The sequence below is a fragment of the Rhamphochromis longiceps genome, linkage group LG6, assembly GCF_057381845.1.
Source record: "Rhamphochromis longiceps isolate RC_006_pf linkage group LG6, R_longiceps_female_GT1.1, whole genome shotgun sequence".
NCBI classification, from domain to species: Eukaryota; Metazoa; Chordata; class Actinopteri; order Cichliformes; family Cichlidae; genus Rhamphochromis; species Rhamphochromis longiceps.
In genome coordinates this window covers 27,418,479-27,440,321 of record NC_140562.1, presented here as the reverse complement: position 1 = coordinate 27,440,321, position 21,843 = coordinate 27,418,479, and the positions used below count along the sequence as shown (strand labels likewise).

Here is a 21,843-nt window from a genome sequence, read left to right as displayed (position 1 = left end):
CAGTGTCAAAGCTGTGGGTGTCTCAGAGACTGGTGTATTTCTTGATGCATGTGATGCAACAATAGTGAGAAGGCTCTGGGTCATGAGCTGACTTGTTTCAATCTAGACCACAATTCTTTCCTAAACCTAAACTTTTCTGAGAATCGCTGGCCAACCAAACAGCTTGTGCAAATGAAAGTAAAAAAGTAAAAACAAAACTATTCAGTGTGAGAAACAAGACACAAAGATTCACAGTTGTGTGAATACTCCACCCTTTTTTCCATCTGCCTTCTTATAATGTCTTTTAAACAAGTATAAAAATCACCTACAAACATCTGGATGGTTTTTGTAAAGTTACAGCTTGTTTGCATATATAAATCTGTTTACAATTTACTTCTTAATTTGATCATTTTAGCAGTAATAAGTGTTAAGTAAAGGCTAATTCTCTATCAGTTTGCTAATTATGGCTATGCACAGTATTACCTATAATGAATTATACCAGAAAATCTCGTTCAGTCAGCAAAAGAGGGTTAAGGAAGCTCTTTCCTACCAGTCAAACATGTTATACAATTGAATTTGATATACAATGGACATATGATGAAAGTAGTTGTCATTTGTTGGTAATAATATCTTTTTTGTCATCCACCCTAACCATTACAAATATTTTTACATGTTATTCAAGTACTTAAAACTTTGTGTACAGAATAAAAATGTGATCAAACATAACAAATGTAAATGTTATCTTAATCAGATAAGTGGCAAAATCATTTATAAATGTATTATTAAGGCATTTAGGTTGACAGCCTGTAGTGGGACTTGAGCACAAGCAGTTTTATTTAGGTTTCTGTCTATTTACAAAAACTAATTTTGACAGGTTGAATAATAATTCCAAAAACTCCAACAGTGTCAAATTCAAACTCATTCAACCAGTCTGTTATGACATCCCCTTGGATTAATACATTAATAGGAGAAGTATTACTATACTATTCCTCATCACCCAGATGCAAAAGACTTTAAACCGGCTCACAATAGAGAACCAGAGATATGTACTCACAGCTTAACTTTGTTATGAGTTCTGGTAAAATATTTTTCAAGAAAATGGAAACAAGCCAAGGCTATTTCCTGGACATTTTTTATAAAGCTGAAAACTAAAAATGCTTTTGAATATCAAGGTTTTGTTTTAAACTTAAATAATAGTTTGCTTTTATTGGTCTTTGTCCCTGAAAGCGAGGTAGATCCAAATTTTTTGTTTAACTCTACGTCAGCCAGCAGAAAAATGTCAATGTGACCACTTTTTTCATGGCATGCTCACAGAAGTGATAACTAATAAAATAATGTCTAAATATTTAAATAGATTTGTAAATTCTGACTGTTCTTTGACTTCTAGAATGATTTTCACATGATAAGATAAAATAATCTTTACTAGTCCCACACGTGGCAAATTTTTTGGTCATGGCAGTAAGTACGAGTTTAAGAGCAGTAAAAGTTAACAAAAACACAATAGGATAGGATAAGCAATAATACAATAGTAAACTATACAAAAGGAATAAAATACTATATACAATAGAATAAAGTACAATATAAATAAGATTAAAAGATACTGTACAAAGAGCTCTGTTGTAGTAGGGAAAAAAATGCATGATGCCATGCTGCATATATTTCAAAAAATTGAAACTTAAATTGCCGCCCATCAGAGTGGTAAACAGAAATGGTGTGGCAGAGCAGTCCCTGAAGAGGTTAAACTAGGCTGAACATTTATCACAACTTAAATGCGGGGCAGGCTGAAATGAAGCTATTTATATTTCACAACCTATTTGCAAATGTTAGTTGTGGTTGTATGTTAGTGCAACTATGAGTTGACTTTCGCAACAGTGTTTGCAGTGCAAGCATTGTCAGCATCGCAGCTTACAGCTACCCCTCTGCAACATCAAGCAAGAAGCATAGACCTGCAGAAACCACAACTGCTCCCACCTCTGTAAATGTCAACAGCATGGTCAACATCTTCAGCCCCCATTTTAGTGTATGCACTCGTACAGGACAGGAAGCGGTTTGTGCAGAGTTTCATAACTGTGTGGAAACTTTGATGTCAGTATAAAAAGATTTTTTTTCAGTGTAACAATGTTGCATTTCACATTGTGTTTAATTAATCTCATTTAACTATTACTTAACCACATCTTGGACAAACTGTCGGCACAGTGATATTACAGGAAAAACATGAAAATAAACATAATTTCTTTATTAAACTGTTATTTAAAATACATATAAAACAAATAACTTGCTCAGTTTTATCATCAGAAGAATATTATCTTGTTACTTACTTGTCTATAGGTTAGCTTTGTACAAACAAGAGTGCCAGGGAGTACTACAACTGCAAACTGTAGTATACATACTGGCAGTGAAAATATATAGGATGTAAGATATGTTGTGGGTGGCTAATGTATACCTTTAAATATAAAGATTTGAGTAAGGGTCAGGGGGAAGGTCAAGTATTTTTAAATGTAAAACAGCATTTTTTTACAATCAAAACTCAGGCTTAGTGTCTGATTCTGTACACACAAGCATTGAAGGCCTTAGAGGCTAGCCACTTTATAACAGTACAACAGCTTTAACCAAAATGAGTTTTAAAATGTTTTTGTTGTAGAGGTAAACAACAAACAAACATGAAAACAAACACAAAAAAGGGTTTATGCAAGCTCCTATTTTTGTTTACCCACATGTTTTTATCTGGCTAACTTTATGCAGCACATTAATATCAATATAAGTTTTTTGGCTCTGCAAGTACCATCCGTGTGCTTTCTTTGACTAAGTGTGATTTCTGTGGACAAAAGCTGCAGTTCATACTCTGTGTACAAAGTCACTTTTAAGTAGATATTTGGAACTTATGTGTGTTGGTGTGTGTATTTTTGTGAGTGTCTGGGAGAAAGAACAAGATAGATATGTGCATTTGTTTGTACACCTTGTCTGTGTGTAGAATACCTGAATGGATGTTTATATCCCCAATGACATACACAAGGTCAGCACTATACTGCACAAAACAGCTGCAAGTATGACTTCAAATGCCAGTTTTGAAGCTCATATTCCCTCTAAATGTCACTAGATGGCGATGTGGCTATTTATTGACACCATTAAAGAGAAAGTGCCTGTTTAGTACATCTATTATGTTGACTCACTGTTCTCGTCTCTTTTTAGCCCTGTGCAGTGTTATTTGCAGCTCTGTAAACACTGGTTTGTAGGATATTAATTGTTTCTGAATGAAAACTAGTTATGGGATGGAAAAAAAGTACAAGATTATTGTGGGGAATACATAAAATAGAAACGTTCACTTTATTAGGGTAACAAAAAGGAAGGCTTAATTCTAGTGTTCATGTTGTAGTTCATTTTTGTTTTATGCTTTTTTAATCTTATGAAATACGAATAATATCATTTGTTCAGTTACAGACAGGACACTGTTATCACATTATCTCTAATAAAGATGGTTGGATTGAAAAGCTTTGACTTACAGGGCTCTAAAGTAGGAAGAATAATAGCAACTCCTCACAGTTCAGCGCAACCAGCATCACTAGCTTTGGCTTTAGAAATTCCCATAGACTTGAATTGATCAGTTGTACTCAAATCTTTGAAACACTTTTAATCAAAAAAGGAGAATAGAATCAAACAAATATATACACATCAGTGCAGTTAAACCTGATTGACAGTGAGGGTGCCATAATAAGCACTAGCATGACTAAATGCAATAAAATTAACTCTGAAAAAGTTACAAGATGACTAAGACAGATAAACATATGGCCAAAACATTCATTTGTAACTTAATGTTCTGTTCATACAGTCAGTCAAAAGTAGATATAATATATTATTATAATATATTATAAAAAATATATAAATAAACATTGTACACCACCAGACATATCTATGGACTTTCATGTCTTCACCCATCGATGAATCAATGACAAAACACACCAATGTTTGTCATCTGCTTGTTACAAGAACTCACATTACATTTCAACAGCAGCTTCGTCAATGAACATAGTCATATCATTTAAAGGTAAATTGAACCAAATATTAAATTATTAAATATTCACAGTTTGCAATATTAGAAACATATTTACTCATTTTTGTTACCACAGATAACATTTACTGATTTTTCTTTCTTCTCTCCCTGAGCTGTTTCTCCCACATATCTGTTCAGTACTGTTCCACACACTTTGCTTTTGTCCAGTAATTTATGGATACATGTTGTTAACCCTTGTGTGGTGTTCGTATTTTTGTTACTCAGCCAGTGTTCATGGGTCTGGTGGACCCGCTAGAGTTTTGGCTTTCCAAATTAACACTATCAAACAATTTTATGTTAAATTACTCAACAGATGTTTACTTCATCCCAATTACAAGACATATGAACAGCAAACATGGTTAATTTTTTCCCTTTACCTTTGTTAGATCACATTTATGAATTAATGTGCTTCTCGTTTTTCTTTTATATAAAATGTTATAAATAAATCAGTTATAATCAAGTGGAGTGAGTGGAAAGACACAACACATTTACACGTGAAAAAATAATTAATTGTTTAATTTTTCTTTTGAAAAAAACTGAACACGGGTCTCACAGACCCGAACACCATACAAGGGTTAATTGGTCACTTACTGTTGTTTCCTGTTTGCTTCCTTTTAGTTGAATCAAACAACTGCGTTACTTTAATCTGACTTGCAGTTAAATCTTCGCTCTCAAGATCTGTTCAAAGATACAAGACACATGTTGTATCTTTGAACAGTTGCTTCCTAATTAGTTCAAAACTTGTAACTTAATTTCTTTTTTAACTTTTTAACTTTAACTGATCTGACTTTGCACTGTCCTCTTTCTCTTGCCGTCTTATATAAAACTCTGGACCACAGATCCACAGTTTATCTTGAAAAATGTAGCAGCTTTTCCTAATTATTTTGATCATTAAACACCACAATTCATCAAAGCATTAATCCATAATAAAATACATGGTCTCAAATTATATGGCATGTAAATCCATTATTATTAGGCAGCTGCATAACAGCATTTCTTTCCTACCCCTATATCAATTGAAGAAAAAAAAGGGATGGTACATCAGGCAACATTATTTATGAATTATATTTACAATTATTAAAGTTTTTGCAAAAGCTGGCACCTATTAGATGAATAAACAACACCTTTAAGACGTTGACTGCACAGTTTGTGAGGCTGCAGTGAGGACTGAAAGTGCTGTAAAAATTGCTAGAGAAAATATGAGTCAGCCACAAAACATCTTGAGACATACATCATTTCAATGTCCAGTAACATCGATAACTATGACTTCAGGAATTAAAAGTATAACAGCGGCCATTACTACTCCGGGGCGAAAGATAAAAGAAAATGGCCAAAATCCACTTCTCTCACCACGACATCCCATCAAGGTCAATTTGTGCCGCTTTTTCGTCTTGCCTGAAGCGCCCCGCACGCCTCATCTTGTGAATACACATTTTAACAACGGGGAATCAGTCTGTCACTAAGACACATTCAGTCCTCATGCAACCCCCCTCGCTCCCCGCACCCCCACCCCCCGCTCAACAGTCCAGTGAAGAGGACAGAAAAGCTCTGCAGCAGCTACGTCACCGTGGAGCTGAAGAGACATGAGACGATTTGTTCAAATCATTCCCTAGGTGACTCGTACTTAGCGCCTTTCACGCCGAGCCCGTTTTGAACATACACATACAGTCACACATACAGAGCAGCATAGACCCAGTGAGATATAATGCATATGAGCAGCCACACATATGCAGGCATTCCAACTCTCATTCATGCAGCTTACTCTCACTGCATGCCAAAACTGGGGTCACAGCCACTCATGGTGAATGAGTGCCAAACAGACTTGAAAAGATGAGGCGAATCCAAACACACACTTTCTCACTCAGCGCCATCCTTTGTGTGCACCCACCCACCCCCACCCCATTTCCCCCATCCATCCTGTGTCTGCTTGTGTCACTGCTTCAATCTAAACTGATGCTGCTTTTTACCCATTAGCCTTATTAATCTTTTTAATCATCAGAGTGTTAACACTCGTTAGCATCACTGTTAGTTGCATTCCAGTCCAGTGAGGATTAACATCCAGCAGGTTAGTCATGATGTCAACGACAGCCTCAGGAGCTAAACATGCACCATAAGCAGTCAATAGGTGAGTTGTTCTCAATTACTGACCAATGCAAGATAATTACACTTTTTGACACTTCAAAAAGCGTGGCACGCGCACACACAGATGTTTAAGTGTTTGTACACACAAGCACACAATCACTCTCATATGCACACACATGCACACACACAAATACACAAAGTGAAGAAGTGGAGCAGCTTAATGAAGCAAAGCAGACAAGGAGGGACGAGTTAAATGAAGGGGAGAAAAGGAGCTTTCCCTTCCACCTCATTCTAATCTGTTGTGATTGTATCCATAGTCAGGTCTGTCTATGGCCAGATGGTCCACAACACTACAACGCATGCACGCACACACGCACACGCACACACACACACACACAAGGATGACCAGAAACCCAGATCCTCATGAGAAAGCAAAATCAAATACCCTATATTTGCTAAAATGTCAACCTCCCATTACCTATAAATTGATGGAAAAAAGAGAAAATTACTATATCATGTTCAGTATAAAATAAGTGGAAAAGGGAAAAAAATTTAAATGTATGACAAAACAAAATAAAAATCAGAGAAAGGCTTGTATGAAGATAGATTAGAGGGAAAAATGAAGGACAAAATAAGGCTTCTCCTTTTTTTATCTTCTCTTGTGTTGTTGTAGTGTGTGACTGTTTTGACCCACTGGCGAAAGGGTTTGTGTTCAATCACACTTTCCTCTGAGACGGAAATTAAAGTGCTCTTTTTGGAGCCTTACGGCACACACATTCACACAAATGCACAAAGGCTCTGACTTGCATTCATACACAAAGAGACACACATTTCTGCTATTACCACATGGACTCACATGCACACACTGTGCTTGTCTTTCCCTGAATAACCAGCGCCTGCCTGCCTAGCTGGCTGGCTGGATGCTCTGGGGCAAGTCTGACATGAATCCCGTCTGATGCCTGTTTTTGCACTCCGATAATTCAATTAGGAGACAGGATGGCCCGTGCCCTGCTGCACACACCGATCAGAAGTTGTGCCAAAACCCCAGGCCATTGGGTTATAGTGAGAGGAGGGATACATTACATGATGTTACCTGCATGCACTGACAAGAAGAGACAAGGCGTGACCTATGGGGCATCTTAAACGGCTCAGTGGCAATTTGACCAGACCAACTCTGCAGGGAGGCTGTTTAGATCCACTAAACCATGAACACATACACAGAACACAGTTTCTATGCAAAAAAATAAGCGTGTGTGAAAGATGAAAACAATTTGCATGTATGCAGTATCTACGGTGCACAGTCTGCATTCAGTTTCCAACAGTAGTCACAGAGAGGCAACAAGTTAAAAGGGAAAAATGAATAATTTAGAGGAGAAACATTACAGTTGCCCCTTTTAGTGACAAAAAGAATCACTGAATGGGTTACTGAGCATAAATGTGATGTGAATCATGTTTTAGCTGTCAGTATTACCAGATCCCAAGCTACTTCAACATCTGTGAAAGATTTTGAGCATGTTGGCAAGAGTTCTCCAACACCATCATCAGATTGCCAAAGGAAGAAATTTATTTTAGAAGACTGGCATGAAATTCTCCACTAATATTCCACACAACAGCAGAACCAAGGCCAAAAACAGAGGTACTGAAAATGTTTTGTGAACTCATGGTGGTCCAGCACTTTAGCATATGTATAGCACCATGCTACAACAAGGCAACTCAAAGTGACACTAGAGATAAAATGCAACACAATATAAAAGAAACATCAGACAGTACAGATGCTAAATAACACACAGAATAGCTACGTAAAATAAAAAACATCTCTTTGAAATTGAGCCAGTGCTGCATTGCACCAGTGTTTGTTTATTTAAATGCCAGTTTTTACAGATTTAAAGGTGAAAAGGGGCAAAAAAATGCAGACAGAGGTGGGATGGGGTGCAGCAGAGGCAGCACAGAGCCGATCATGAATTTTGCAAATACACAATTTAACTCATAGACTTCTAGGGTGCTTCCATTTAAAAAGAAAAGGATATTGGCTCTCAGCAAAATGAAATCTCTAATGGCCATTTGCTTATATTAAAGTAATACAAGTAAAAAAATGCAAAATGATTCAATCCAAACTGAGCTGGAATGAAATACAATATGTACAATACACACAGAACTCATACACAGTAAAAGACACACATTCTCAGCTTCACTAGTAAGAAACACAGAAAACTCACTCACCCATAACACCCACCCTCCACCCCCATCCCACCACGCACACACACACACACACACACTCACACGCACAAATGCATTGCATTTCTTGCCCTCCTTCTACTTCACTGCTCTGCTAATGTCATTCTTGACATGACACCAATGTTTTTTCCTTCTCACACATGTTGAGGAGCAGTGAACATTATGTCCTCTTAACTAGGGCAAGCAGAAGGCCAGCGCAAATGTTCTTGTTATCTGTGAAATTTATGTATGTGTGGAAGTTGGTGTATGTGGTATCTTTAAAATGGGAGCGCTATTGTTGGAGGGGAGATTGTGCCTCTGAAAGCAAAATTCACTCAGGAAGCATTTGTTCCGGGAGGAGATGAGTAAGGAGATGAGTTGTTTTTCCTACATAGCCACACACGCGCGAACACACTCTGGTCACATAAATACACACACACAAAGATGCACGGGCTCTATTTCCCACACACCATTACATACTTACATACACCCCTCCGGAGGCAAAGAGAGGGGAGATGAGTTGATGGAGGGTTGCAGGTAGTGGATGATATTAAGGGTGTTTTATTTTTAGGGGGTGAGGAAAAGCACAAAGCTTAGACTGCACCCTTTCCACAAATGAAAACAAGAGGCATTAAAAATAGATGAATAGAAAGCCCTCCTTCCGGAATCATGGAGAAATTGAGGTAGTGTCATGGTCCTGGGCCATGTGGGCCCAGTATTCTTAGTTTTCGTGTATTTTTGTATTTTGTTCTTTATTTAGGCCATGCTTCCTGGGTTGATCTGTTACGTTGTTCCTTATGTGTTTTCCCTTCGTGACTCTTACCCCCTGTGTGCACCTCTGTGTACTTCCTGCTTTACTTTGCCCATCTCCCATCAGTGTTACGTTCACTCCTGCCGTGTCTTGTTATGATTATCAGTGTCACCTGTGTTTCCCGTGTGCATCCACTTCCCCTGATCATCCCTCATGTGTATTTAGTCTCTGTGTTTCGTACAGTCTGTGTCGCGTCGTCTGTGTTCTCACCTCCATGTTTTCACGGTCAGTCCTTGCAGTGATCATCATAGTCTGAGTTTTCTTAGTTTGTCGCAGTATTAGTTTTCCCAGTTTAGTTATAGTCTAGTCACGCCATCCCTGCTTTGTTTGTGCACTTTGTCTTCAGCCATAATAAAGGCTCGCTTTCTGTTAAGTCCACTCCCGTCTACTAACTTGTGTATGCACCTGGGTCCATCACACACACCACCGCACGGCCTGTCTCTGCAGACCGTGACAGTACGACGCGACCATGTCGGACCCAGCGACACAAGAGAGGGAGATCCTCCAGACGGTGGAGTCGCTATGTGGTAGATGGCTGCGGTGCTCCGGAGAGGAGGAACGGGAGGAGTTGGCCCGCCAAGTGGAAGTATGCGTGTCTGTGTTTCCCTGGCTATGGGAGGCACTACACCCGCTGATCACCGACCTTCTCGTCACCGCTCTCCAACTCCGTCCGCAGCCACGGCTGCCTAGTGTGCAGGCTATGCCGCCAGAGCCCTGCTGTTGTCCCGTTTCCCCGCTGCTTCGCGAGCCAGAAGCAGTTGCAGTTGGAACGGTGAGGCTCGCCACCGACACACCTTCCGCTCGCGCCCCGTCGGCTTCCGCGTCTTCACCGCGGTCTGGCCGCACGGCGTGGCGCACGGAGACGACGGAGGCCATGGACTTTGGCGAGGAAGAGCGGCAGCAGGTGTTACGGGCTTATCGGGAGGACGAGCTCCGGTGGAAGCCCTGGCTCATCTCGGAGCAGGACCTCTCACCTGCTGCACAGCCTACCAGCCGCTCGCCGTCTCCAATCCGCTTAGACTTTACTTCGCCTGCCTCATTTCTGGCAAGGATGTGGGCGGACGACCGGGAGATCGCCGCTACATCACCCCCTGCATTGGTGCCATCAGCGCCCATCGCGCCAGCTACCAGAAGGGGGCGGCGCCGGCGCCGCCGTGGCACCGCATTAACTCCGGTGAGTGACTGCGTTTTCGTGCCTCACGTCCCCTCTATGAAGCAGAGTGAGATGAGCATTGATTTGCCGGGGCCGGACACTATGACTGAATCGTGTTCGGAGACTGACAGTACAGTGTTTAGTTGTTTAGAAAGACCTACTAAGGAAATCATGGAGCCCGGTCTCTGTGAGCAGCAGCAAGCAGCTTGCACCCACGTAGAGGAGGAGCTCCGGGGAAAGCCGTGGCCTACCCCCGATTGTCAGCACATCTTTCGGGGAACATGCCTGGCTCTCGGGGGCCCTCGGAGCCGCCAGGGTCTGCAGCCTCTCACAACTCAGTTAGCTCCCTCGCAGCCCTTCACAGCTCAGTTAGCTCCCTCGCAGCCACCCTCAGTTCAGTTAGCTCCCTCGCAGCCACCCTCAGTTCAGTTAGCTCCCTCGCAGCCACCCTCAGTTCAGTTAGCTCCCTCGCAGCCACCCTCAGTTCAGTTAGCTCCCTCGCAGCCACCCTCAGTTCAGTCTCCAGTGCCGCCTGTAGCGCAGGCCCCAGTAGCTCCAGTGCCACCTGTAGCGCAGGCCCCAGTAGCTCCAGTGCCGCCTGTAGCGCAGGCCCCAGTAGCTCCAGTGCCGCCTGTAGCGCAGGCCCCAGTAGCTCCAGTGCCGCCTGTAGCGCAGGCCCCAGTAGCTCCAGTGCCGCCTGTAGTGCAGGCCCAGTAGCTCCAGTGCCGCCTGTAGCGCAGGCCCCAGTAGCTCCTGTAGCCCAGTCCCCGATAGCAGTACGGTCCGCTGGTCAGCTTAACATTCAGCCAGGGGTCTCAAATCTCTCTGGCTCTGCATCAGCTCCTGCTGGGAGCTCGGATGAGCTCATCCAGGACTCCGCGGCTCCCACGCCGCCACCTACCTCGTCAGCTGGAGGGTCCGAGGGGCCCGTTCAGCCTTCTGTCTCCGCTGGAGGGTCCGAGGGGCCCGTTCAGCCTCCTGTCTCCGCTGGAGGGTCCGAGGGGCCCGTTCAGCAACCTTCCTCGTCAGCTGGGGGTTCTGGAGAACCGCACCAGCCTCATGCCACGTCAGCTGGAGGGTCCGAGGGGCCCGTTCAGCCTTCTGTCTCCGCTGGAGGGTCCGAGGGGCCCGTTCAGCCTCCTGTCTCAGCTGGAGGGCCCGAGGAGCCCGTCCGGCCTCACGCCTCGTCTGCTGGAGGGCCCGAGGAGCCCGTCCAGCACCATGCCACATCAGCTGGAGGGCCCGAGGAGCCCATCCAGCCACCTTCTGCTACGCCTGGTCCAGCCTGTGCTTCGTCTGCTGCAGCTCCGGCCTGTGCTTCGTCTGCTGCAGCTCCGGCCTGTGCTTCGTCTGCTGCAGCTCCGGCCTCTGCTTCGTCAGCTGCAGCCTCAGAGCCGTCATCCTCGCCTGGTCCGGCTCCGGCTTCAGCCTCAGAGTCTTCGTCTGCTGCAGCCTCAGAGTCTTCGTCTGCTGCAGCCTCAGAGTCTTCGTCTGCTGCAGCCTCAGAGTCTTCGTCTGCTGCAGCCTCAGAGTCTTCGTCTGCTGCAGCCTCAGAGTCTTCGTCTGCTGCAGCCTCAGCCTGTGCTTCGCCTGGTCCCGCCTTGACTGGTCCCGCCTCGACTGGTCCCGTGCCCACCGGGCCTCGGCCAGTACGCCTGACACTGGAGAGCCGCCGCTGCTGCCTTGCGCACTGCCGGCCCCCTGAACTGCTTCGCCGCCGCCGCTGCCTTGCGCACTGCCGGCCCCCTGAACTGCTTCGCCGCCGCCGCTGCCTTGCGCACTGCCGGCCCCCTGAACTGCTTCGCCGCCGCCGCTGCCTTCCGCGCGGCCGGCCCCCTGAACTGCTCCGCCTTCGCCGCCGCTGCCTTCCGCGCGGTCGGCCTCCGGATCTGTTCTGTCACCGTGGCCACCTTTCCTGTGGCCGGCCTCCGGAACGGTTGGACTGGACTTTTGTGTTGTCGCCTCTCGGGTTGGCCTTCGGGCCTCTTTGGACATTCGCCTTCCTGTTCTGGACTCTTTTGTGTATTTGTGGACTCAGTTTTGTTCTCGTGCTCCTTGTTTTTGGTTCGTTTTGTTCCCTCCGTCCTGGTCCCCCGCCTCCCACCCTGGGTGGGGTGTTTTCTGTTTCGCTTGTGTTTTGTTTCTCGGGTTTGGGCTGTCGGGAGCCAGCCCTTTAGGGGGGGGTGGTGTCATGGTCCTGGGCCATGTGGGCCCAGTATTCTTAGTTTTCGTGTATTTTTGTATTTTGTTCTTTATTTAGGCCATGCTTCCTGGGTTGATCTGTTACGTTGTTCCTTATGTGTTTTCCCTTCGTGACTCTTACCCCCTGTGTGCACCTCTGTGTACTTCCTGCTTTACTTTGCCCATCTCCCATCAGTGTTACGTTCACTCCTGCCGTGTCTTGTTATGATTATCAGTGTCACCTGTGTTCCCCGTGTGCATCCACTTCCCCTGATCATCCCTCATGTGTATTTAGTCTCTGTGTTTCGTACAGTCTGTGTCGCGTCGTCTGTGTTCTCACCTCCATGTTTTCACGGTCAGTCCTTGCAGTGATCATCATAGTCTGAGTTTTCTTAGTTTGTCGCAGTATTAGTTTTCCCAGTTTAGTTATAGTCTAGTCACGCCATCCCTGCTTTGTTTGTGCACTTTGTCTTCAGCCATAATAAAGGCTCGCTTTCTGTTAAGTCCACTCCCGTCTACTAACTTGTGTATGCACCTGGGTCCATCACACACACCACCGCACGGCCTGTCTCTGCAGACCGTGACAGGTAGTGAAAGACAACAAAGGGGTAATGACCGAAGATGGAGGTTATTTATCCCTCTGCTGAGTGGTTTTACTGTGACCCCCTCAGGGCACTGTGCCTTCAAGCCACACTCACATTCACACATATACATAGTTCACAAGTTCAGCAAGACCACTTTAACATGGGAACTGATCACATATGGTGTTCTTTACAAGGTTAGACATTCACAGGCTAAGCCTGTAGCCTTTATTTTATCATGACATCCTGCTGAGATAGGAGGGAAACCAAGCTAAGAACATGGCGGGACTTACACATCAGGAAAGATGCATTTAGAAAGAAGATGAGGAAGAGAGGAAGAGCAAGAATTTGAAAGACAGAGCAAAAGCAAGCAAGGGAGAGATGGGGGCATACAATTTAAATGCCATACTGACAGAAACTAATTCAAAGCCTTAACAACTCCCAATAGAGTCATGTTTCACAGTACCAACTACTTTGAACTCAGGGAGAAGAGCTCGTTCTTTAAATCTGAAAACTTCCTGCAGGCGGTTCCTCACAGTGAGGGCAGACATTGTGATAAATTTCTAACCCATATTTGTTGACAAAGCTGCTGGGACAGTCAGCAGAAGGGGGTCTTGGGAACTCCTGCTGCAGTCATCTAGATTTTTTATTTTTTATAATCTAAGGGAAAAACTAAAAGATTGAATTTATGAGTAAATATAAAATACCCCAGTTGCCAACAATACACATAGAAAAAACACATAGATTTGACATTTACTTTTGTGCAGGTCTTAAGAATTCTCATTGCACTAGGATGAATAGTATACAAAAAACATACTATTCAAACTCAAAAAAAGAAAAACTGTTCTCACATAAACTCTATCAACCTTCAACCTCAAACTTAACAGACCATGTTCATCAGATTCAGCCATATGGCTTTTTAGTTTTAAATTATATCTGAAGGGAAAAAAAATACACTTTTTGAAACTTTGCTTGGGTGTGGGTGTACAGCAATACAGAAACAAGCAAACATGGTATAAAAGTGATGGTTTAATTCCAAATTAGAAACCTGAACTCAAGAATTACAAACCATGAGCTTCATTTATCAAACTACATGTTGAAAGAGCTCTAAAGTGCTCTCCGTTCAAATACAAGCAGTGTAAAAGAAAACTGGTATTTATCATATGTGTGTACACACAGCAGTGTGAAATCTGCATGAGCAATGTCATTTACAGAAGAAATTAGCTAGAAGGCTAAGCATTTTTCTTTAAAGGATTTCATGACATACTTGTCAACATTGACATGGAACAAGTTAAAAGGCTAAACATCACTCTACAGAACAGTCAAAAAAGGGTGACTAAATAAGTAAGCGCTATCGCTACTGTTATGGCCGGTTACAGAGGTCAAAACGAAGTAAAAACATATTAAAAGCTTAAAGAGAACTGCTGCAAACAACAAAGAAATTATTGCCGCAGAAGGGGGACAATCCATCTCTGCAATATTGCCTGTGGGTGAAAAAAACAATCCAGTAATTGGTGAGACACTGCTGGCAGGAACGATCCCTGAAGGTGATACAGATTGCTACGGTGAATCTCAACAAAGCCCGAAGAAGAGTGGAACAAATTTTATTTTTATTGCCTGATTATCATTTCGGTGTTGTATAGCTTATTAGTCACACTTGAAGAAGTGAAAAAGGGGTTTTGTACAGATGAGGGTACCAGTGTCAGAGAACTGACCAGAGTCTAGAACAGGGGTGCGACTCTAGAACAATCTCAGTCCACAAGGGCCGGTGTCCCTGCAGGTTTTAGATCTCACCTTGGGTCAACACACCTGAATCACATGATTAGTTTGTTACCAGGCCTCTGGAGAACTTCAGGACATGTTGGCTGTGTCCCAATTCAGGGTCTGCACGCTTGAAGAACGTGCACTACGCGTACTACGCACGGTGCGTACTAGTACGAGAAGTGCGGAAGTGAGAGGCTTGTGAAATGGGACGGTATATGCTTCGTCGCGCTGTTCAGGTTGCCTAGCAACCATGATACTAACCGCGAGACGCGTTACATACAGCATTGTTTGACAGAAATGAAGGAGAAAAATGTTTTGTTGGTCATTTATTTTTGTCATGACATCACTTTGATTAGTTGAGTATCTGAGGCTGAGACCACGAGACTGTAAAACATGATTGTTGGGCTTCATTTCTGTGCTGAACAGTCATTTAAGATTAGTTAGTAAATAACAATTAGTTAATGTTGTTCATGAGACTAAAGTCATCTCACTGTGGTAATGTAAATATAATATGGCCAATATTATAGTATTGTCAGATTATTATGATATATATATATATATATATACACATATATATATATATTGTGGCGTGTTGGGGGAGCGGCTAGTTCTCTCCCATCATGCCTTGGGACGTGTGCTGCTGTTTGGATGTTCTTGTTTTGTTGTTTATGGTTACACTACTTTTAACTGTTATCCTGAATGTTGTGTTTGTACTGTGGTTCAAAGGCACTTACAGTTGTTGTTTTATAGAATGAATGCAACCATGGGTGAGTTCTGTTATGCTGTTGATGACCCTCGAAGCACAGTGTAGAATCAGTGTGTGTTGTAATAAAGAGCTCCCCCTACCAGCTTGGGGTTGAATAACAATCTGTCTCTGTGAGCTTCTTTGTAAAGTTTCCTCTGCATGCCACATTGGTGTCAGAAGTGGGATTCCAAGAGCATGGCCACTATGCTGAAAGAGGAAGAGGAGCTGAGGAAGATTGAGGAGCTTATCACTCACCTGGAAGCAGTGAATGGAGCACAATCGAAGAAGCGGGGAGATCCCCGGGCAGCAGCAAGCCAGCCAGGGGAAGACCTGTGGGGCTTACCAGATGGAGCCTCACACCCCCGCCCACTGGGGAGCTGTCGGAGCCGCCAAGGCATGCTGCAGGCTCCAAGACCACGAGCGACCAGCCAGCCTCCACTCATGGTGATGCCTGGGAGCAGCACACCCTCATTGTTGGCAGCCGAGGGGGACAACGCCAACTGTCTCCAGGACCAAGTGCAGCCGCCGCTGCCATCAGGGGCTCCTGTCCGGGGGAGCATGAAGCTGCCACGCTATAATGGGGAGGCACCTCCAGAGACCTACCTTATCCAGGTACAGCTGGCTGCTCAGCTAAACGGTTGGTCAACAGAGGAGACAGCTGTCCAAGTTGCCCTCGCCTTGGAAGGCAGGGCCCTGCAGATCCTCACAGATCTTCAGCCAGAAGAGCGTTTAAGTTGGCCTGCTGTTGCCAGAGCAATGCAGAGCAGGTTTGGCCTCCGTACACATGCAGATGATGCCCGAGATAAACTTGCTAACCGCCCACGGAGACAAGAGGAGAGTCTGGGTGCCTATGCTGCTGACCTACGTCTTTATGCACGTAGAGGGTACCCTGCTTTTGATGCTGCAGCACAAGAAGAGCTTGCTCTCCAGGCTTTTGTCTGGGGTCTCCAGCCAAAAAGACTACAAGAGCACATCCGTCTGCATGCACCAGAAACCCTGGCGGCAGCTCTAACTGAGGCCGAAAGAGTGGAGCATGTGCTCAGCCCAGGTGCACGCAGCCCTGGCATAAGTCACCAAGTGCGCCAAACGGACTACGAAAGGAGCGACCAGGCGGAGGAGGACCGCCAAACCACCAACACACCACCCTGGCGATCTCGGCGAGGGAATAGGCGAGCAGGAGGCCAATCCAGGGGTAACTGCCATCGGTGCGGAGAACCAGGCCACATCGCACGCTACTGTCCAGCACCAAGCCCACAAAGCCTGGCACCCCAGCTGCCGTTAAACTAAGGCGGGGTGGCACAACGGAGGAACTGCCCCCTGCCACCACTCTGTCCTCCGAATCACACTTGCGGGTTGGCCGGCTCGGCCAGACACGGGGACTGTATCTGGACTGTGACCTTGCCGGCACCACCTGTAGAGCCCTGATAGACACTGGATCCACGCTCTCCTTAGTACAGGCTGGAGTCCTCCCTGGTTCTGATGGCCCAATACCGCAGGGTTGGCAGCCTACTCAGCTCCACATCACCACAGTCACGGGGGAGCGTGCCAAAGTTAAGGGGGAAAGATCCCTCCCGGTGACTGTTGCTAACTGCACCGTGGACCACCAGTTCTGGCTAGCCAGCATCCAGGACCAATGCATCATTGGCCTGGACCTGCTAGCCAAATGGGAGGCCACAGTGGACGTGTCCCGAGCAATCCTTTACCTGGGCACGGAGGCTGTGAAGCTCCACACCACAATGGAAGTCCCGCTGCCTGCCTCCACCTTTTCAGCCAGCGTCAGGAAGCCTGAGGACCTGTCGCCGCTGGCGGGGGAAGGGGCCTCCCCTTCACCAGCAGTACCGCAACTGTCTGCAGAGACCAAGCAAGCTGTCGAGGACCTATACCAGAGGAGCTGCGAGGGTCTCCAGACTGATCAGCGACGGCAGCTGCGAGAGATACTCGACTTGTTTGCCGACATCTTTGCAGCCAAGGATGAGGACTGCATGCAAACCAGCCTGGTACAACACGACATTGACACTGGGGCTGCACGGCCCATCCGCCTCCGCCCTCGTCGCCTTCCCCTTGCCAAGCGTGCCGCAGCAGAGCAGAAGATCAGGGAAATGGCAGAGGCGGGCATCATCGAACCCTCAAACAGCCCCTGGGCAGCCCCGGCTGTACTGGTTCGGAAAAAGGATGGTACCTGGCGGTTTTGTGTCGACTATCGTCTACTCAACAGCATCACACGCAAGGACTCCTACCCATTGCCCCGGATTGACGATGCCCTCGACGACATTGCTGGGTCCTGCTGGTTCAGTTCCCTCGATTTGCGCAGTGGCTACTGGCAGGTGGAGCTGACGCCAGAGGCCCGCCCAAAGACTGCTTTCTCCATTGGCCAGGGACTGTGGCAGTTTAAGGTGATGCCCTTCGGCCTCTGCAATGCCCCAGCCACATTCGAGCGCCTAATGGAGAGGGTTCTGGCTGACATCCCCCGCGACCGCTGTGTGGTCTACCTGGATGACCTCCTCATCCACGCGACAGACTTCGAGAAAGCCTTGGCTAACCTGACTGCTGTTTTCCACGCTATCCGCCAGGCTGGCCTTCGCCTCCACCCCAAAAAGTGCCATCTCTTCCGAAAGGAGACGACCTTCTTGGGTCACGTTGTGAGCGGAGCAGGGGTTTCCACTGACCCTGCAAAGGTGGCCGCTGTGAAAGACTGGCCCATTCCGGGCAACATTGCTGAGTTGCGGAGTTTCCTTGGCCTGGCATCATACTACCGGCGTTTCGTCAAGGACTTTGCTACCATTGCAAGCCCCCTGCACTGGCTCACACAGAAGGGCCGGGAGTTCCATTGGAGTAAGGACAGTGCCGTGGCATTTGATCGGCTCCGATCTGCACTGGTTGAGGCACCGGTGCTAGCCTACCCAGACCTGCAGCTCCCTTTTGTCATGGACACCGATGCCAGCAACACAGGGGTGGGGGCTGTACTGTCGCAGGAAGGCCCTGAGGGGGAGCGGGTCATCTCCTACTACAGCCATTCCCTCAGCAGACCGGTGAGGAACTATTGTGTCACCCGTCGAGAGCTGCTGGCCATCATCCTGGGTCTCCGCCATTTCAGACCCTACCTCTACGGGAAGAAGTTCCTCCTGCGCACAGACCATGCGTCCCTCACTTGGCTGCTCAGCTTTAAAGAACCGGAGGGACAGCTAGCCCGGTGGTTGGAGACATTGCAAGATTACCACTTTGAAGTCCGTCACCGGGCGGGACGTCTCCACACCAATGCAGATGCCCTCTCCCGACGCCCTTGTGAGGAAAAACAGTGCAGGTACTGCCAACGCTTGGAGGACCGGGAGGGCATGACTTCAGTGATCGCGTCACCACAGGGCGGCCCTGAGAATGACTCTGTTCCAGGTGGGCATTGTAGCAGTCTTCAGGTCCAGTCCGCCGCGGGGGATACTGAGGGTCTGGAGGCCATGGATCCCCAACAGCTGCAACACAACCAGAACCAGGACCCTGCCCTTTCCCAGGTTCAGTGTTGGATTGGAGCCGGTCAGAGACCATCATGGCCAGAGGTATCTGCACTGGACCTCGAGACCAAGGCTCTCTACTCCCAATGGGCCAACCTCACAAACCGAAACGGCCTCCTCTATCGCTGCTGGCAGGCTCCCGGGGGTCACCGTGAGGTCTTCCAGCTCGTGGTACCTCAACAGTTGCGGTCCAGGGTGCTCCAGCTGGTTCATGGTGCAGCGGGGGCAGGACACTTTGGAGTTACCAAGACTCTGCGGCGACTCCGGTCTCGGATCTACTGGCCCGGGTGTCGCCAGGACGTAGAGCTCCATGTCCATCGGTGTGATGCCTACACGGCTCAGAAAGGGCCTTCCCAACGCTCTCATGCCCCCTTGCAGCAGTATCAGGTGGGGGCTCCCATGGAGCGGGTTGGTGTGGACATCCTGGGACCCTTCCCCACCACTGACCAGGGGAACCGCTACGTCCTGGTTGCCATGGACTACTTCACTAAGTGGCCTGAGGCCTATGCAGTCCCTGACCAGAGTGCTGTTACCACTGCTGAGCGTCTGGTCAACGAGATGTTCTGCCGGTTCGGGGTACCAGAGGAACTGCACAGCGACCAGGGCCGGAATTTTGAGGCTGCGGTGTTCAAGGAGGTCTGTCAGCGGCTGGGTATCAGAAAGACCCGGACGACGCCACTGCACCCCCAAAGCGATGGGTTGGTGGAACGCTTCAACCGCACCCTGGCCACCCAGCTTGCTATCCTGACCTCCCACCAGCAGCGTGACTGGGATCAACACCTTCCCCTGGTCCTAATGGCCTACCGTTCTGCAGTCCAGGAGTCTACTAAGTGCACTCCAGCGGCCTTGATGTTCGGTCATGAGCTTCGTACCCCAGTGGACTTGGTGTTTGGATCTCCCCCCGGGCCGGAAGTGTGCGGGGACCCCGGGTTGGACTACCTCCACAACCTCCTCGCCCGGCTCCGAGAGGTGCATCAGTTGACCAGGCAGGCTCTCCGAGATGCAGGTTCCCGGCAGAAGCGAGCTTATGATACCCGCTGCAAGGGGGAAGGACTTTCGCCCGGTCAGCATGTGTGGGTCTACAGCCCGGAGAGGAAGAAAGGGCTTTCTCCCAAACTGATGAGCCAGTGGGTTGGACCCTGCACTGTTCTTGAGAGGCTGTCCGACGTGGTCTACAGGGTGCGGCTGGTCAAACGGAACAGGGTGGTCATACTCCATCGCGATCGCCTGGCACCCTATCAGCCCTTGAGTCCATCCAGGGAGACGTCAGGGTCCCAGCTTCAACTGCAGGCCCCCAACCTGGCCTCGGAGGCAGCTGGGGGACCCACGGAACGTCCTCAACGAAGCCGTCGCCTTCCCCAACACCTCAGAGACTTTGCTATGGACATGCCGGTTGCTGGGGACAGCTAACCACTCAGGTGGGGGCTGTGTGGCGTGTTGGGGGAGCGGCTAGTTCTCTCCCATCATGCCTTGGGACGTGTGCTGCTGTTTGGATGTTCTTGTTTTGTTGTTTATGGTTACACTACTTTTAACTGTTATCCTGAATGTTGTGTTTGTACTGTGGTTCAAAGGTACTTACAGTTGTTGTTTTATAGAATGAATGCAACCATGGGTGAGTTCTGTTATGCTGTTGATGACCCTCGAAGCACAGTGTAGCATCAGTGTGTGTTGTAATAAAGAGCTCCCCCTACCAGCTTGGGGTTAAATAACAATCTCTCTCTGTGAGCTTCTTTGTAAAGTCTCCTCTGCATGCCACAATATATATATATATACATATATATATATATATATACATATATATATATATATACACACACACACACACACATACATACATATATATATATATATATACACACACACACACACACATACATACATATATATATATATATATATATATATATATATATATATATATATATATATATATATATATATATATATATAATAAGTGATATATATAAGTGATATATATATAAATAAGTGACGTCATATTCAGTACTTTTGACAGTTCACTCTTCGGCTGCTCCATCTTATTAGGGAAAGTCCACTTACATAAATGTCAATTTCAAAACTCAACCCCATCATTTAATTTGTTTTTGATTGAAATTGAATATTACTTAAACTCTCTTAAATTAACTTCCAATAAAAAAGGTTTATCACTGATTGAAATTCATTGAGAAATGTTTAACGAATGAGCGGTCACAACTTTCAAATACAAAGTTGTTATGAAGTCTGTCACATTCCCCCCCCCCTTTTTTTTTTTTCTTTTTTATCCTTTATTTATTTATCCTTCTTATTTCATTGTACTGTATATTGTTACTCTTATTTGTCTTGTATGTCTACTGTACAAACTGAACTGGAATGACTGACTGTTCGCTTTATAATTTCAATAAAGTTTTGAAAAAAAAACAAAAACCTCTTCGGCTGCTCCCATCTGCCGTATTTTGCGGCAAAATTATCCACGCCCACCGTCGCGCTATGGATTGTGGGATATATGGGACCACGCTTGATATTTGGGGAAATCGACGGCGCATTTGGAGTATGCATTTGAAGTACAGTGCCGCCGGTGCGTCAAGCCACCTGGGGGCTCTTCAACTGGTGGGGGAGATTGTCACACCTTGCAGGAGCTTTCCTCTCCTCAGGAACTCTCTGCAGGAGGGGGAGATACAGGAGAGGTGGAGGAAGATCTCAGCCTGGGCGTCTATTGTCTCATGTAGTCTGGAAGATGAGTGGATGGTGGGGTGGGTGCAGTTTTCTCTGTGGTGGGGTTGGGTGG

The 21,843-nt window shown here is 46.4% G+C and overlaps 1 protein-coding gene across 1 annotated transcript; it reads left to right on the top strand.

Annotated features, from left to right (window-relative positions):
* Positions 1 to 9,603: 9,603 nt before the first annotated feature.
* On the top strand, positions 9,604 to 20,536 carry LOC146668147 (uncharacterized). Its single transcript, XM_085408822.1, has 4 exons — positions 9,604 to 10,603; positions 14,931 to 15,000; positions 15,708 to 16,715; positions 16,802 to 20,536. The coding sequence occupies exons 1-4, from the start codon at positions 9,604 to 9,606 to the stop codon at positions 20,469 to 20,471; spliced, it is 5,748 nt and encodes a 1,915-aa protein (XP_085264948.1). The 3' UTR covers positions 20,472 to 20,536.
* The last annotated feature ends 1,307 nt before the right edge of the window (positions 20,537 to 21,843 follow it).